This window comes from Letharia columbiana, assembly GCF_014066305.1.
Source record: "Letharia columbiana isolate WasteWater2 chromosome Unknown Sc0000025_s0, whole genome shotgun sequence".
In the NCBI taxonomy this organism is placed as follows: domain Eukaryota; kingdom Fungi; phylum Ascomycota; class Lecanoromycetes; order Lecanorales; family Parmeliaceae; genus Letharia; species Letharia columbiana.
The window spans coordinates 295478-310660 of NW_023501067.1; the positions used below are offsets into that span (position 1 = coordinate 295478).

The 15183-nt window shown below is 51.9% G+C and overlaps 6 protein-coding genes across 6 annotated transcripts; 2 read left to right on the forward strand and 4 right to left on the reverse strand.

Moving 5' to 3' along the window:
• Window positions 1-191: 191 nt before the first annotated feature.
• HO173_007573 (uncharacterized protein) lies at window positions 192-1201 on the reverse strand (the record flags this gene model as incomplete). Its single annotated transcript, XM_037309475.1, has 4 exons — window positions 192-541; window positions 624-776; window positions 863-964; window positions 1015-1201. The coding sequence occupies 4 exons, from the start codon at window positions 1199-1201 to the stop codon at window positions 192-194; spliced, it is 792 nt and encodes a 263-aa protein (XP_037163554.1).
• Window positions 1202-2005: 804 nt separating this feature from the next.
• On the reverse strand, window positions 2006-5699 carry HO173_007574 (uncharacterized protein; the record flags this gene model as incomplete). Its single annotated transcript, XM_037309476.1, has 5 exons — window positions 2006-3990; window positions 4059-4505; window positions 4578-5041; window positions 5164-5313; window positions 5365-5699. 5 exons carry the CDS (start codon window positions 5697-5699, stop codon window positions 2006-2008), a joined length of 3381 nt encoding a protein of 1126 aa, XP_037163555.1.
• A 780-nt stretch (window positions 5700-6479) lies between these two features.
• Window positions 6480-7277, forward strand: HO173_007575 (uncharacterized protein; the record flags this gene model as incomplete). The annotated part of the gene is made up of 3 exons (XM_037309477.1): window positions 6480-6675; window positions 6812-7170; window positions 7227-7277. The coding sequence occupies 3 exons, from the start codon at window positions 6480-6482 to the stop codon at window positions 7275-7277; spliced, it is 606 nt and encodes a 201-aa protein (XP_037163556.1).
• Window positions 7278-8505: 1228 nt separating this feature from the next.
• Window positions 8506-9223, forward strand: HO173_007576 (uncharacterized protein; the record flags this gene model as incomplete). Its single annotated transcript, XM_037309478.1, has 2 exons — window positions 8506-8566; window positions 8778-9223. 2 exons carry the CDS (start codon window positions 8506-8508, stop codon window positions 9221-9223), a joined length of 507 nt encoding a protein of 168 aa, XP_037163557.1.
• Window positions 9224-9873: 650 nt separating this feature from the next.
• Window positions 9874-12030, reverse strand: HO173_007577 (uncharacterized protein; the record flags this gene model as incomplete). Its single annotated transcript, XM_037309479.1, has 1 exon — window positions 9874-12030. One exon carries the CDS (start codon window positions 12028-12030, stop codon window positions 9874-9876), a length of 2157 nt encoding a protein of 718 aa, XP_037163558.1.
• Window positions 12031-12561: 531 nt separating this feature from the next.
• On the reverse strand, window positions 12562-14079 carry HO173_007578 (uncharacterized protein; the record flags this gene model as incomplete). The annotated part of the gene is made up of 6 exons (XM_037309480.1): window positions 12562-12600; window positions 12657-13078; window positions 13132-13636; window positions 13838-13930; window positions 13989-14021; window positions 14077-14079. The coding sequence occupies 6 exons, from the start codon at window positions 14077-14079 to the stop codon at window positions 12562-12564; spliced, it is 1095 nt and encodes a 364-aa protein (XP_037163559.1).
• Between the last annotated feature and the right edge of the window lie 1104 nt (window positions 14080-15183).

Below are 15183 nucleotides of genomic sequence, written 5' to 3' on the forward strand. Positions count from 1 at the left end.
GGTCTATGCATAGCAGCCTTGCCCTCATGCTGTGAAACATAGCCCGATCCTGGGTATCATGCAACCAAAGCAACGGCTTCCGATCTCCAGCCTCCCTAAGAATGCTTTTGTAATCTAGATCCATCAAACGAATCTTCCCCCTTCTTCTCCAGCCCCTCATAAAAATCCTAGCAGGGGGTCTCTCTCTCCGCTCAAAACATCCACCTTTCAAGCACCCACATCCCATCGGCTACCTCCCACCCTGAAACGGCGGCATACCCTGCGGCGGCGGGAACCCGCCCTGCGGCGGACTCATCCCCTGCCCCGGCCCCCCCCATCGGGGGCGGGAACCCCTGGAAGTTCGGCGGCATGCCTCCGGGCGGTGGGAACGGCAACCCGCCGGGCATCCCGGGCATCGGGGGTCCATTGCCACTCGGCGAAGCGGCGGGCGGGAAAGGGGGGAAAGGAGGCATGCCGCGACCGCCCGGCGGGGGCACGAAGCCGGGCGGAGGGGCGCCGGGACCGCCGGGGCCGGGCATGAAGGGCGGCGGGGGCATTCCGGCTGTGGAGAGGGAAGGGGGTCTGTTAGCACACGTCGTCCGCGGGATTTTGGCAACGAACGGCTCGGGAATGGGGCGGCGTACCGGGGAAACCAAACGGCGGGGGAGGAAAGCCCTGCCCGCCCATGGGTGGACCGCCTTGCGGTGCGAGCATGGGGTTTGCGCCCGCTTGGCCTTCGGCGGCGTAGGAGGATGTGATGGAGTCGATGACCGACTGAGCTTTTTCGTGGCCGATTTCTGCAGTCTGGAGTCAGTCCGGGTGTTGTTGTGTAGAGAAGAGGAGGAGGGGAAGGGGAAAGGGGAAAGGGGAGTTGGAGACATACGTTGATAGTAGTCTAGCACGTTCCGCTCGTGATTTCGACCGCTGTTATGGGCTTTTCGGACGGACATGGAGTCGTGGGTGAGGTAGACATCGCAGTAGTCGCCTGTGGAGTTAGCGTCTGATGGTGAGAGACGAGGGAGGTAGAGATCCTACAGAAGAGTGCTTGGCTGTTAGTAGAGTCAATCAAAGCTGCGGGGAAGGGAAAACTTATATTTTGGCATATTGGAAAGGATTCGGCGGAGCTCTGAGACTTGTATGGGTGTGCGGAAGCAGTTGGCGCAAGTGATTGTTGAAGCTTGGAGAGCTTGCAGGAAAGGTTCGCGATTTCTCTATATCCCATACGGAGAGGACAGCTAGCGGCGAAATATCGTCCACTCCCTTGCTCATTAAACTTGAAGTCTCCCGATCTGTCACGGGTCCGTACTAAGGTAGCTTGCCTGCATATACAATGGTGACGGCGATGTCGCTCTTAAGGCTCGCCTAATCTACTCGCAACTGCTGTATTGGTTCGATATTCTACAACAGTGATCATTCTATCGTTACTCCTTAATGGTGTAGTGGTTAACCTCTTCCGTCTTGTCAGATGTGGTCCGGCAAGCCGGGGTGCCATTCCCCGTTAGGAAAATGGCTGTCGGGTGGGGGGGGTGTTTATATGATCATTCTTTTCCTGTTTAATACCCGTCAAGGGCGGGTCTGTCCTAGTCAAAGCTTTATGAGATTGGAAAACAATATTTTAATTATGATGGGTAAATACATACGGAGAGTCATAGCTAGCTTATCACTGGTGGAGCCGATATATAGAGACGCATACGGGGTATTGTCGAACGCGATCGACGTTATCTTAAAACAAAATATTAATAGTCGAGGGAGGTTTTGGCCAATTGACTCTGGTATGGTTTGAAGAATGTACATATTCTTGGCTTTTTCCCATCTTCTCCTTGGTTGAGGATGGTGATTGTCATATGAACATTCTAGGAAAGAAGCATCTGCATGCTCCATCTATCATCGCTAGCACACGGGTATCTCATTCGTTGTGCATCCTGTTTAGCGCCTTGCTAAAAGCCATCTGCTCCGCCGTTCATGCAAACAAAGAAGGAAACCCTCAAGCCACCGTGAACAACACTATTCTCAAAACAGAGTAAAGTTACACCCGACGCTTAGTCCATGCATTCTGAGCGGCACTCGGCATGGGCCGGTAGACATTCGCGTGTACAGGAGGACGCCTGTCTTGGTTTACGGCCTTTGGTGCTGATCGTGGAGAGGGCCAGGAACTTCCTCCGGCGTAGCCTCCAAGGTGTCGGTTTGGAGGCGATCTTGAGCTTCGTTCACTGGGCCTATATCTGTTATGTCGAAGATCATCGTGGCCTGTTGCATAGTCTGGCCCATCAACTGCACGCCAATTGCCCCTTCCACCATCTCGGTATTGCTGATAAGGTTGTCTGGCTTCGTCGTTTCGGTAGGATTCATTGACAGTGGTAAATGAACCATGCCTGTTATCAGCGTACGCCTGTCTGTTATTCCGAGTACTTTCATATACTGGCGATTCATATCTGCCAGTGATTATTCGGATCTGTCCCTTGCGTACTGGCTCTGGCACCGAGATCTTAGGCCGGTAGAAGTTCGCTCGCTCATCGTCGCTATCGTCAATGTTGATGGGATCTTGCTGTGTTGCTTTTCCCTTGATTTTGATTTCACGCGTGGATTTGATCGACACTTGACCAAAATTGCCATCCCAGGTACTCGTACCCATTGATTTGTTGGGCCTCCGGGAGAGGCAATTATTGCCTAAATGGCCGGAGCGCCCACACTCATAACAGGAGAGCCGTACGCTTGCATGCGCCAAGTCGGACTCCCATGGCCGGCCGGATGTTCGCCAAATGAGCTCGCAATCCTCTTCGATGTGGCCGTTGCGCTGGCATAAGTCGCACACGATCTCATGCTTGGGCATCCTTTTTAACTTGTAGGGACAATAACGCTCGTCATGGCCTTGCTCACGGCATCTCTCACACTTCGCATTATTGGGACAAGCCTGTGTCGTATGCCGGTTGAAGGCTCCACAGGCAGAGCAAGTGAGAAATTCGCACAACTCAGCCATATGACCTTCTTTTGCGCAAACAAGACATCTGATGGGTGTTTTCCCGTCGACTTCTTCACGAGCTTTCGTGGTGTGGAAATATCTCAGCTGAGTATTGAGGTCGTGTGAACTTAAATCAGCCAGGACATATGCCCTATGATTTGGCGGGACTGCAGTTGTCTTTTTGTTTCGCTCGGCTTCATCAGCAGCGATTTGCTCAGAATTTGAATATTGCATCATGGCGTCACCATCCTCAGATTGGCCTTCGCTATCCATATCAGAGTCGTTGCTCTCAGTGTCATTATTGCTGGCCGCACCACTGTCACTTGCATAAAGATCATCGTCAACCTGGTTCATTGCCGGCAACTCTTGTTTGATGTCTTGGTCGTTGACATCTGATGGCATTTCCTCGTCTCTGTTTCCCGAGTTCATGACTGATTCAATGTCATTATCTTCAATTTCAGATGACATATCTTGATTCCTGTAGTCCAAGTTTACCATCACTCCTCCATCACTTTCCGAAGCGCCCTGGCGCTCTTGAGACTTGCCCACTTCCTTCAGTGTCAGCTTCACATTGGCAGAGGCTGCACCAGCATCCATTTTATGAGCGTTCTTTGGCCCAAAACCGTGTCGAGGCTTAGAATTATGGCCTGTTATCCCGGCGACTCCTTGGGGGTGTCTTGCCTGTAGCGCCGAGGCAAAGAAAGATTGGTTTGGTGGCGGCGCGCCGTTAAGCCATGCGGCAAGTCGGCCATCTTTGAGATCCTGGAGGTTTCCGTCTTGTGTACATTGTTCAACCAATTTCCATATCTGGGCCGCTCTGCGTTCACTGGCCTTGATACCGTCTACATTAGAGCTATTTAGTTCGTTCAATCCTCTCTTGGCAAAAGCGAGAGGCAAGTAGTCCTCGGCAACAGGGAAGTATTTGCAGTAGTTGAGATGTATTTCAGTCTCGTGGACTCTCTTCTTCATTTTCTCATAGTTGTGAGTACCCGGTTTCATGTTGGGGAATGCTTTGAGGTAACCATACTGTTTCCGAGACGTTTCTTGAGTTTCTGGAGTTTGATACCGTTAGTACTAATACAGATCCGCTGGGGCAGGATTCCAATAAGGGCAAACTGACCGAGGATCTGAATCTGCGAAGAATCGGTAATTGTTGACCGTTGCAGGTCCCTTTGACCATTGGTCTGCTCTAAACCACCCGACAACTCGGAAGCGCTTCTCTGTGCCGGCGAGGGTTGACCTAAGCGCTCAGCGCTACTCACACGTATTTTTCCCTCTTTGAGATCTTGTAGGGTTCCTTCCCTCGTGCACTGCTCGACCATGCTCCACATGCGCAACCTGCGTTCTCTGCTATCTTTTCTCTTCGGCGTGAACTTCCGCGCAGTTGATAGGGGAGGGGGTTGGAACGCTTCATCCACTGGAAAGTACAAGCAATAATTGTAGTCGATCTCTGCATCATGGAGTTCTTGCTGCGCTAATTTGTACGCAGATACAGGACCATCGTGGGGATCCATGGCGGAAAGGCGAATGCGGAGTCCCTTAACCCTTTCCAGTGCCACTGAAGTAGCTGCGAAAGACACAAGTCAGTAACTTCTGCAACTCTAGGTGGCCATTGATACCAGAAGCAGGATCGACTCACCAAGATCTCGACTTGGATGACCTTCAGCTTCGTTTCGGCCCCTACTCACCAGACTTGGTTCGTCTACGAAGTGCTTTTCCTTGCCGACCCTGCCCCCAAGAGTAGTCCGGATCTTTGTATTGTTGACGGCATTCCAACTTATAGGTAGAGCAACTTGTGCAACATGCGGTGTCATAATCTCGGGGATTTCACTGAGCATATTGGTTCCTTCACTCTCTTCCTCGACGTTGACATCTGTATTACTCCTTGTGGTAGAAGCCCCCTCTTTCGCAGTAGTAGTGCCTGGATCTGGAGCTCTCGTCTCCTCTGCCCGAGCTCGTTGAATTGATACCTTTCGCTCAAGGATCTTGTTACCAGAGAGCTGGGATGTTGCACGATCTGCTTCATCAGAAGTGGAGACGGTAACAAAGGCGTAGCCAACAGGATGACGCGTACGCGGGGTGACTGGGATGTTGACGTTTTCCCTGTTGCTCATAGTCAGTATAGCTAGCTATCTAGAAGGCATTGGAAGAACCACAGGGAGAACCCTCTGAAGAATTCCCTGAGATCTTCCACCGTCGTAGCGTAAGGAAGATTTCCAACATACAGGCGACGTCCGTCATTGGGACTAGTGGTAGCGGCTCCTTTTGAAGAGTTAGTCAAGGGAGGATCGCCGTCCAAGGAAAGACTCTCTGTCTGTACGATAGTGGCCAGTTGAGAGTGGTTGCCCTTGAGGTCCGGAAGCCATATATTCTGGCTTTAGTAAGCGTCAGTACTAGCGAGCAAAATAAATAGCACAGTGACCCACATGGAGTATCCCTTAAAGAATTGTTTGAGATCCTCCTCTGTAGTGTCTGATGGAAGGTCCCTGATGAACAATCGACGCCCCTCGATGGGAGCCTTCTCTTGCTCCGCAACATTAGATTCGGAGACTTTAAATACTTCATCATCACTGAATGTCTCAGCCTTGAGGCCTATCTCCGCTTGAGAGCCGTCATCACCGCTGTCCTGTGCCTCGTCTACCGGTACGGCACTCGTGCTGAAGCTTCCCCCCCCCAGGTACGAAGTCCCTGACATCCTGATGTCCCAGCTTTCCAACGTGCTTAGCACGTTTTCGAGGAGTTGAGTGTGCAGAACCGGCATTGGAGGCGTCACCGCGAGAAACTACGTCGTGAGGCCGCTTGCGCTCGAGGGTAGCAGTGTGGGTGTCGGTATCTTGCTCCATTGGATCTGCTGCGTTGGTAGCCATTGTCTGGGCATGTCTACTCAAGAAGACAGTTAGAATTGTTGAGTGGAACACGCTATGGTCAAGATGCAGTATCTTGGTAGAAATTTTATTGAATGTTGACAATGATTTCGAACTGAGAGTAGAGGCAAAAGTACGCGAAATGACGTCCAATCGGAGCTAAGGTGCCAAGCCGGACGGAACTTCGGCCGGCCGGCGGAGACCTCAACCTTGCTTGCCCAGAAACAGCAACAGCACCCTTCATTACGAAGCTCTTCAGTCAACAGGTAGGTCCCAAAAAAATCTTGCTGTCAAGTACATCTATCTCTCGACTCACGAACACTGCAGACTTACCATCTCTCGTTTCATCCATTAGCCGAGGCAGCTCTTATGATTGATATCTAAATAGGCAGTATTTGCATCCCCCAAGTAAGCAAGCACCGTCTTATTCCTCGCGAAGCTGTCAACAAGACTGCAACTGCCTCTTCGTCTTCTCTTCGGAGTGGAGCTTGGGGCCGGTGACGTCCTTCGTGTCTCGCTTGATTCAAACAAGACAGCTGCGTCTAGGCTTCAGCACTGACTGCTATACAGACAAACATTCTGTCCGCTATTTTATCCTTTGCCTTCTGTACGCTTGTCACGCGGACCGTTCAAATCCCAGCAATACCGCAAATCTGTCTTCTCTACTCGTCCCTCGGATGCTAGCCTTCACGCCTAATACCAAGCCTGCTCCTTCGCTGAGATCGTCTGGTGGAAAAAAGATGAATGACGGGAAGAAAAGTAGGAGGAGGCGTTCTAGCAGTCTGATATATCAGGAGCCACCCGAGTCTATTGAGCATATGAGCGATCAGTCGGCGTTGCCAAACGTAAATGCAGATTGGGTCAACGCAAAAGGTGAGCACGCCTCTAGTTCTGGGTCCTTCAGGGAGGATCATAGGAGGCAACATTGGATTCTGTGGCCGGATTCACATTCTCGCCCTTCCAGCCGATCGTTTCTATCTACCCTGCTGACACTTTTATCTCCATCAAGGAGCCTGGGCCATCCACGTCATATGCATCATTGGTCTCAAGCTCCTCTTCGACGTCATTCCAGGAGTCTCCCAAGAAACATCATGGACACTTGTCAATATCGTCTACATGTTCAGCTCATACTTGATGTTTCACTACGTCCGAGGTGTCCCCTTTGAGTTCAATGCTGGGGCCTACGACAACCTGAACATGTGGGAGCAGATCGACAATGGGGATCAATACACTCCGGCAAAGAAATTCCTTTTGAGTGTTCCCATAGTTCTCTTCCTTTTGAGCACACACTACACACATTACGACCTGACGTACTTTATCATCAATTTCCTTGCCGTTCTAGGCGTTGTGATACCCAAGCTGCCTTCTGTGAGTGACACGAATGAGCTCTCTGGGAGGACGACAGTGCTAATCAACCGGCGCAGAGCCATCGGATGCGAGTGAATCTGTTCTCGGGGGATCCAGAAGATCGTTAGCGTTGGAATCTTTCAGGGCGTTCAAAGGATGAAAGTGGAAAAGCGATGTGGCAGAGAAAACCAAAGCTCGGATACGCTCATTATGGATAGTAACTACACCGAGAGCCGTACTCTTGGCTACATCTGATATACCCTCTCATTTTGCTACTGCGTACTCCATGTTGCCTATTCGTGACAAAGCGCCGTGAATTGAGGCTTGACACTTTGGAAGAAGGTGAGAACTCGAAATTTGCTCACTTTTAGTAGGAGTGCGTTTGCCAACCGCGCACCACGCATGTCCTTGCCACCCGTGACGTATTAGCTGGGGTTTTTGGTTTCATGACGGCTACCCCTCTGCCCACATCTGCCCTCGCAGGACTTGGCCCGAACTTTTCCCCACTTAATGAGATTACAGAACCCCGTGTCCCCGTGTGACTTGGCAGTGATGGCTTACCCTACCGAAAATCATCCATCCTATCGGATTCCTTGCGAGTCTTGCTGGAGGGAACGCCCACAAGGCGTGGCCTATCCACCGTCTGCCAGTTTACAAAGGTCACTCCCCAATGTGCTCACTAACACTCAATCTATTGACCTGACTCGAGCCTAGGATGCTCGAATGTCGTCAGGGGTACATCCTCTGCGGAAGCAAAGAGATCGCAGTCTATCGTGCCATAGTATAGTCGCAATCACCGCGTCTCAAAGACCTCTCCATTGTTGAAATGAGTCAGTACAGGGTTAGTCCCTGCATTTTGATGCATTACAGATGGTCATAAGGTTTTAACATGCTACAATTAGGAGGAGGCTCTGAGCTACGCGATCGACCTGACGCATGAGGACCCAACTTGCAGCCGAATTTCAGGTCTGATTACTCTAGTTCAGCAATTATTCACATTTGGAGGAATCCGGAGAGTTCGGGATTTCCGGTGGCCCACGCTCCCGTCTTCACGTGGTCGTGTCTACCCTGGCGAAGAAGTACGAGCTTCCAGCTCTGGCTCTGCTGGCGAGAAAGTATTTCATCAAAGCTGTCAAAGAGCATCGGGACATGGTCGTTTTTCACGAGTGCATTCCTGCCATCTGTGGAGCGCAGCCCGAACCTGACAGCACGTTTCGAAAGATTGTTGCTCAAAAAATGGAGCTGGACCTGGAGTGACTTGCCAAGACAAACGACTTATGGGATGACTTCCAACGTCACGTCCAGAACTTCCCTATATATGTCGGCGATGGCCTGGCAGCACTCTATGCAAAGTCAATGCCAAAGCCGGGTCTGACTCCGGATGGCGGATCGAAAGAGCCTTGGGACTTGGAGCCGGGTGAGTCGAGTTTCATCGTTCCAGCTGACTGGTCCTGTTAAGCATGTTTCGACAATATCTCCGTACTTTTTGACGGTGACCATCCCTACGGCGCTGCTCTATTCCAGACAAATCCATGAGGAATTCAAGAACAAACTCTGCTACCTATGACTCGAATGTCGCGCTGAGGTATGCGCCAAAAACCTCTACACGACACGGTTTGATTATGGAGCGTTTGGAGAGCCGGAGACCGCAAAGGCGCTCGGAAGGACGTCAGACGGATCCCTCGGGCAGTTTGAACTCGGTTCTGGAGGACACCTTCCGGACGCCCTTGAAGTCTTCAAGGAGAAGTTCAAAGACTTGACTGGGCAAGATCAGCCTGTAACGTCCAAGTACACCGACATCGAAATCGGATTGTATAGCCTTCTTGACGGGTGGAACAACCCCGTGAGCAAGCCTTCACAAGTCAAAGCCAACCATCACAAGATGATATACCCACAGCCAACCTCGCCCACTCCCTCCGACCTCTCCAAGCCACGCACATCCTCACACCTCCACAGCGACCATCTACCCGACCGAGCGGAGACCACGGGCTCCTCTTTCGCAAGAGCACCAGAGCCTCTTTTTCCAACCTGCCCGTCCGCCTCGACCGGAATCCCCGCGCCTCCCACCGAGTGACCGTCTCGGCCTTGGACGCAAGGAGGAAGGGAAGAAGAAGAAGAAGAAGAAGAAGAAGAAGAAGTCGCCACGGAGACAGGTAGGGATAGGGATTGGGAAAGGGAAAGGGAGAGGTGTGTTTTGCATCCGGGTAGATAAAACGCCGAGAACGCGGGCACCACCGGGTCGGATCATGTACATCTTATGGAGTACGTTATCGTACGGACTCGGAATGGCCGGCTACGAAACGTTACGGAGCTGCGGGATGTTCGCTGTGCGAGAAATGCAATGTCCGTTTCCGGCCAAATGCGACCCTTGCGTCGGCTCCACGCTCGATCCGTCGGATTTGTCTCGGTAGGGGAGAGACGACTGTCTGCATAGACTGTTGAGCCTCAAGTTGTAATGTATATAGTAGGACGCGCTCCTCGATGACAGATTGTCGGCGTACCGATTCGTCCTGCATGCCTCTGGGCAGCTTCCTCTGTCGTCCCGATCTTTGACGGATAAGCGGGTAGACTTTGAGTAAATTGGTGGAAGAGCCTTACTCGAGGTTCTAGAGCAAAAATGACGAACTAAATTGGGTATCTACAAACAACTCCTTTCCCTCCCCAGAGATCAATCAAGCTATGCGCTTACACCTTCCTCGGTGCCATCCTCAACGTCTCATCCTCCTATCTGGTCATCCACTCAACAGCGACCCCAACGCTCTCCCCAACCTCCAATACCTTCCTCACTTCCTCCCTCATCCTCACCCTCTCCTGTCCCTTTTCATCTGCCTCCGCGTTTGCAGCACCGTTACTGCCCCAATCAGGGCTTCCATCATGCACGTCCACACCACCAATGATTCCATTCAACCCGATCATGAAATTCAAGCCAGCCAATTTACCACCGTAGCGTGGATTTGGGAAATTGACTTGGAACTGGGGCACAGGCGTAGCCTTGAACGTGATCTGCACTTCCCTCACCTTGTCTGAGGGTGGCTTAGGGGCGTTTGGCAGAGGTGAGGACATGAAGGCAGCAAGCTCAGCGTCGAGCGTTTGAAAGGTTGTTGGCTCGGAGGGCTGATCTTGGGAGGTCGACTGGCCGTTTGCTTTCGGTGGAGTAGGTTCTTTGTCACAGTCGAACGCCCGGCGAAGGATACCGCCTGTCAGAGCCCATTGGCGTAGTATAGGCAGAACGGCAACGATCTGTCTTGGGTGGCTAAATGGGAGGTGCGTGATCGCGCTTGCCCAATCTTGCTGTTGAGGGAACAAGCTGTATTTGTGTATATGTGAGGTCGATGTGTCAGTGGCCGAGTCATAGCGCATGACTGTCTTTTCCATGGTGCGAGGGTCGCTGGGGGGGTTCTGGACTTCACTTCCCGCAAGTAGTAGGCTTTCGTAGGTGGTGGGTAGGATCAATTCCGGGGATATTGGCGCGCCAACAGAGTTCTGGACTTGTATGGCTGTTGGCAAGGGCAGAACCACTGGCGGTTCGAACTTAGCGACGAAGCGGACATCTGGTGGTTTGGGTTGCTGGAGATGATTTGCTTCTGTGACTGCGACGCCGCTCTCTCCTTGCTCGTCTGGGGGCAGGAGCGTCGGGGGAGGGTCTTGCCAATCGATTGATGAGTCGTTGCCAGGTAGGTCGTTAGATTCTGCTGGTGCTGGCTTCTCGACGGCTTCAGACACCCAGGCATCCGAGACTCTGATCGCAGGATAAAGCTCGGCGGAAGAGGCTTCGCATTCAATGATTGCTGACCAGATGTCCGTTTGGTCGTCCACCTCGCCAGCTTCCTTGTTGTCAATGTCCATTTCGTCTGCCTTCTCCTCCACTCCGAGCAACAGCCTCCTCTCCATCCAGTATTGCAATGCCACGCCTACTCGTCCCCTCGCATGCATCCTCGGTCTCCCACTGCTCCGGCACATGACCTCCTCTTCCACCACTTCTTTCCCTTGTCGCTTCTCCCTCTCAGTCTCCAACCTCCACAGTTTCTCCAGGCATTTAAACACTCCATCCGTAGCATCAAAACAGCTGATCTTCTCCCCACCCAGTCGATCCATCCTCCCTAGGATTTCCATATTCTCCACAAACCCTTCCAACCCTACATACCCTTCTCCTTTCAAATCCCTTCTCAGCACCTGTGCCCCTCTGGCTGCCCTCCGCCCAACATCCTCTCCACTACCCGGAAAAGTCAACACGCAACCCATTACTTCCTCCGCTTCAAACCCCACCTCGAGAAGCATTGCAGTCCCGGCAATTGTCAACATTCTCTTCCCTTCCCCCATTCCATCCTCCCAAAGTGCATCCAATCCCAGTCTCTTAGCACACCTCTCCACACCCTCTTGACTCACGAAGCCCCACCTCCCCGCTACCATAGCTACCACAGCCTCCATTCTTCTCTTCCTTTCCTCTTCTTGATCTTGGGCAGCTAGAATGCTGTTGATACCCCCACTACTCCCCGTCATCTGCATAGCCACAGGCGTGAAGCCTGTCCCTCTCGGCGTGAATCCCAGCCCCAAACCCGCACCGTTTGTAAAGCCATACTGCGGATCCATCAGCATGGCAGCTGCTGCCGTCGCAGCAGGCGATTCTGTAGAGCTCGTCGTTCCTGGTCTTGGCGTACCAGGACCGCCTCTGGGCGTGCTGCCGGGTATTTGCGCGGAACCATTGCGGTGGTGGAACTGGCGGGCGGGAGCCTTGAGGGCGGAAAAAGCTGGCGAGGTGACTGAGCGCGAGTGCGAGGAGGAAGGAGCTGGTGGAGAGCCCGCCGAGGCTGGCGTGAGGTGGGAAGCCGCGGGCTGTTTTTGGGCGGTTTGGGGGTTTGGGTGGGATGTCGGAGTCGCCATTGTGTTTGTTGGGGCCTTGCGTGTGGTTACCAAGTGTGGGAGGCTTGGACTGAGCATGTGAAGTCCAGCATCCTTGCGGAACTGTATGTGGTCGATATGCTCGAGGCGCAGCAAGGGCGAGATATGTTTGATATCAAAAACCGGTAGCGCATTCGGCTCCACGTATTCAACATTGAAGTGTATATCTGCAAGTTGCAGTGTCGGGGCAGCGATGACTTCCGCTATAATGCGAGTACAGTAAATGAGTGTGGTGTCATGAACCGAGATGTCTACTCTACTGTTCTACATGGGGGATTGGGTTTATAGGCGCTAGAAGCCGAAGTCAAGTATCGCAGACGCTGTCGTCGATCGTAAGAACACTGCACGGTCTATGATCAATTATAGGTTTGATTTGACTAGCTCAGGATGAAAAATACAAGCTCAAACAGTTCCCTCGTCTCGCCGTACCATTTCCTTTAATCAAAAGCCTGCATTGCCACCTCTTGTGCATCAACGATTCATAGTCACACCCGTTCGAGTCCACATAACCTCCTACTTCGACATCTTTTCATCGGGCAATCCTCCAAATAGCTGTAAAAGACGCATTAGTGGGAGTGAGGAGATAAAGTTGGCAGTGTGTCACTCACAGTCTCCATCATCATACCCGTAATGCGGTACGGATCCGCATTCGACGCAGGCCTCCGATCCTCGAAGTAACCTTTACCAGCCGCAGCACATTGTCGTGGAATTCTAACACTGCTGCCACGGTTCGCAATGGCCCAGCTGAACTTTTCCATACTGGCAGTCTCGTGCTCGCCAGTCATTCGCTCCGCGTTACCCTCTCCGTAGACTTCCATATGTTCAACATGGCGCTTCTCAAGCTTGCCCATCATGGACTCGATGGTCTTGAGCCCGCCGTCTTTGCGCATGTCGGCTGTTGAGACGTTGGTGTGGAGGCCGGCACCGTTCCAGTCTCCTGCCACTGGCTTGGGAGCGAAGGTGATGATGACGCCGAATTCTTCTGCGACGCGGTGGAGCATAAAACGGGCCATCCAAAGATGATCGCCCACTGGACAAAGTCAGCTCAAAGCGTTTGAGGAACAATGATAAGGATCGACGTACACTCAATACCCTCACAAGGCCCAACTTGAAATTCCCATTGGCCAGGCATGACTTCTGCGTTGATACCTGAGATTTTGATACCAGCGAACAAACAAGCCTTGTAGTGAGCCTCGACAATATCTCTGCAGTATACCCTGCCGGTTCCCACAGCGCAGTAGTACGGTCCCTGAGGAGCTGGGAACCCTCCCTTAGGCCAACCGTAAGGCCTTTCGTCAAGACCAAGAAGAGTATATTCTTGCTCTAGACCGAACCAGGGCTCTTGTTTTGAGTTGGCGTTCATGAGTCTGGCGGCCTCGTGACGGTAGTTGAACTTGTTGGGTGTCCCATCGTGGTCCCAGCACTCACACATAACGAGGATGTTGTCGCCGCCACGGAAGGGATCCGGGTAGATAGCTACGGGGCGGAGGTAGACATCTGAGTCGCCGCTTGGAGCTTGACCGCAAGATGAACCGTCGAAGTTCCATTCTGAGAGCTCGCTGACGTCCTTGCAGGGCTTGTCGAGAGTCTGTTGGGAGGAACAAGTAAGCAGCGGTATTAGATATTTGCGGCTGTTGGGAACCCTTTCAGAGGCGAAATTGAGCTGCTTGCCAAGCCTCACGGTGTCACCCGTCTGCCGATAAGAGCGCTTCTGTAGCTTCGGCCGCACCGAGAATAGCTGGAAGCCTGCATTGCGGCTGTACGTGGGGGCAACAAGTAGAACACGTACCTTGGTCTTGGAGCGAACACCGTTCTGGCCATCAATCCAGATGTACTCGGCCATGCTGTAGCCCTTCTGATCGAGGCCCATGTACTTCATGAGCTGGAATCAAAGTCAGCAATGGGCAAGTTCTTGAGAGTTGGGAGAGCTTCCAACTCACATTCTCCGTGTTGGAGATGGTAGTTGATTCGGCCTAAAGGGTCTGTCAGTGCCTGCAAGTTTGCGTGACCGTCTTGAGTAGCTCTCACCATGTTTGCGGGTGTTTACTGCGTAGAACTATATGGTAAGCGGAGTGTTAGGCTTTGGAGCAAGGCTATCAAGGTGTCTGGTAGAGTGAGGTTGTGACTGAAGGAAAGAAGAAAAGCAAGGGAGCTGCGAGGTACTTATGGATCAGGGATGAGAAGATCAAAGTCAATTATTGGTTGGGGACAAACGTTCCACGAGGCATCTTAAAGCCGTTGCTCTGCCCACGCTATTGTTAGCCACAGTGCTCCCCGGAAAAAAAGCATGTAAAGAATGTCAGATTGAATGTTCAATTGCCACTCTATTATTACTATTATAAAAGTACTATCATTGCTTCTCTACGACGATGGTATAATCTATTTGGTTGTTTTAATGTCTGTGCTACACCTCCTCGATGCGTTACTACGGGTGGTGGCAGCAGGCAGCCTGCGGCCAGGTGTAGGGAGGCATCTCCTCCGACTAAGGTAGTAGATCGGGTCTAGAGATAGCATTGGATGATGGGACATGGAGATTGCCATGCATCTCTCGGTGGGAAAGCCAAGATGTCGAATGCTTGGACAAGCAGCTGCTGAAACGCAGCAGCAATTCTTGAGACTGTGATGTCGCTTGCCCCTCAAAAGCACCCCTCACATGGCCCGATAAGGAAAAGCCACACATGCTCTTATCTCCCCCTTCGTGTCCCTGGACCGTCATTGCACGTTCAGTAGCCTCATCTTCGACGCCGAATTGCGTCAGACCACCGTAAGCTGATACTCCGCAATAGCTGCATCTCCGCGTTCTTTGCTCCTCGGAAAGGATATTTAGGCCTCCAAGCAAAATGCGATGTTGCTTTTTCGGTCTTTGCATCTGCAGTGCTTGTTCCTTAATTCGATCACAAGCTACTTTACCATCATAAGTAAAATATCATGCACCAACTCCGCCAAGACGGCGTTTCTCCGCCTTTGCCGCGCTTTAGTTGGATTGTTTATCGTGACAATCTGATTCGTCATTTTCTCTATTGCAGTCATCAGCATTACTTTCCTACATGTACAGAGCAAGGAACTCTCTTGCTAACATCCTTGCATGTCACGTCATGACATTTAGGAAAATCATCCAAAGTTTAGTGTTGTGTA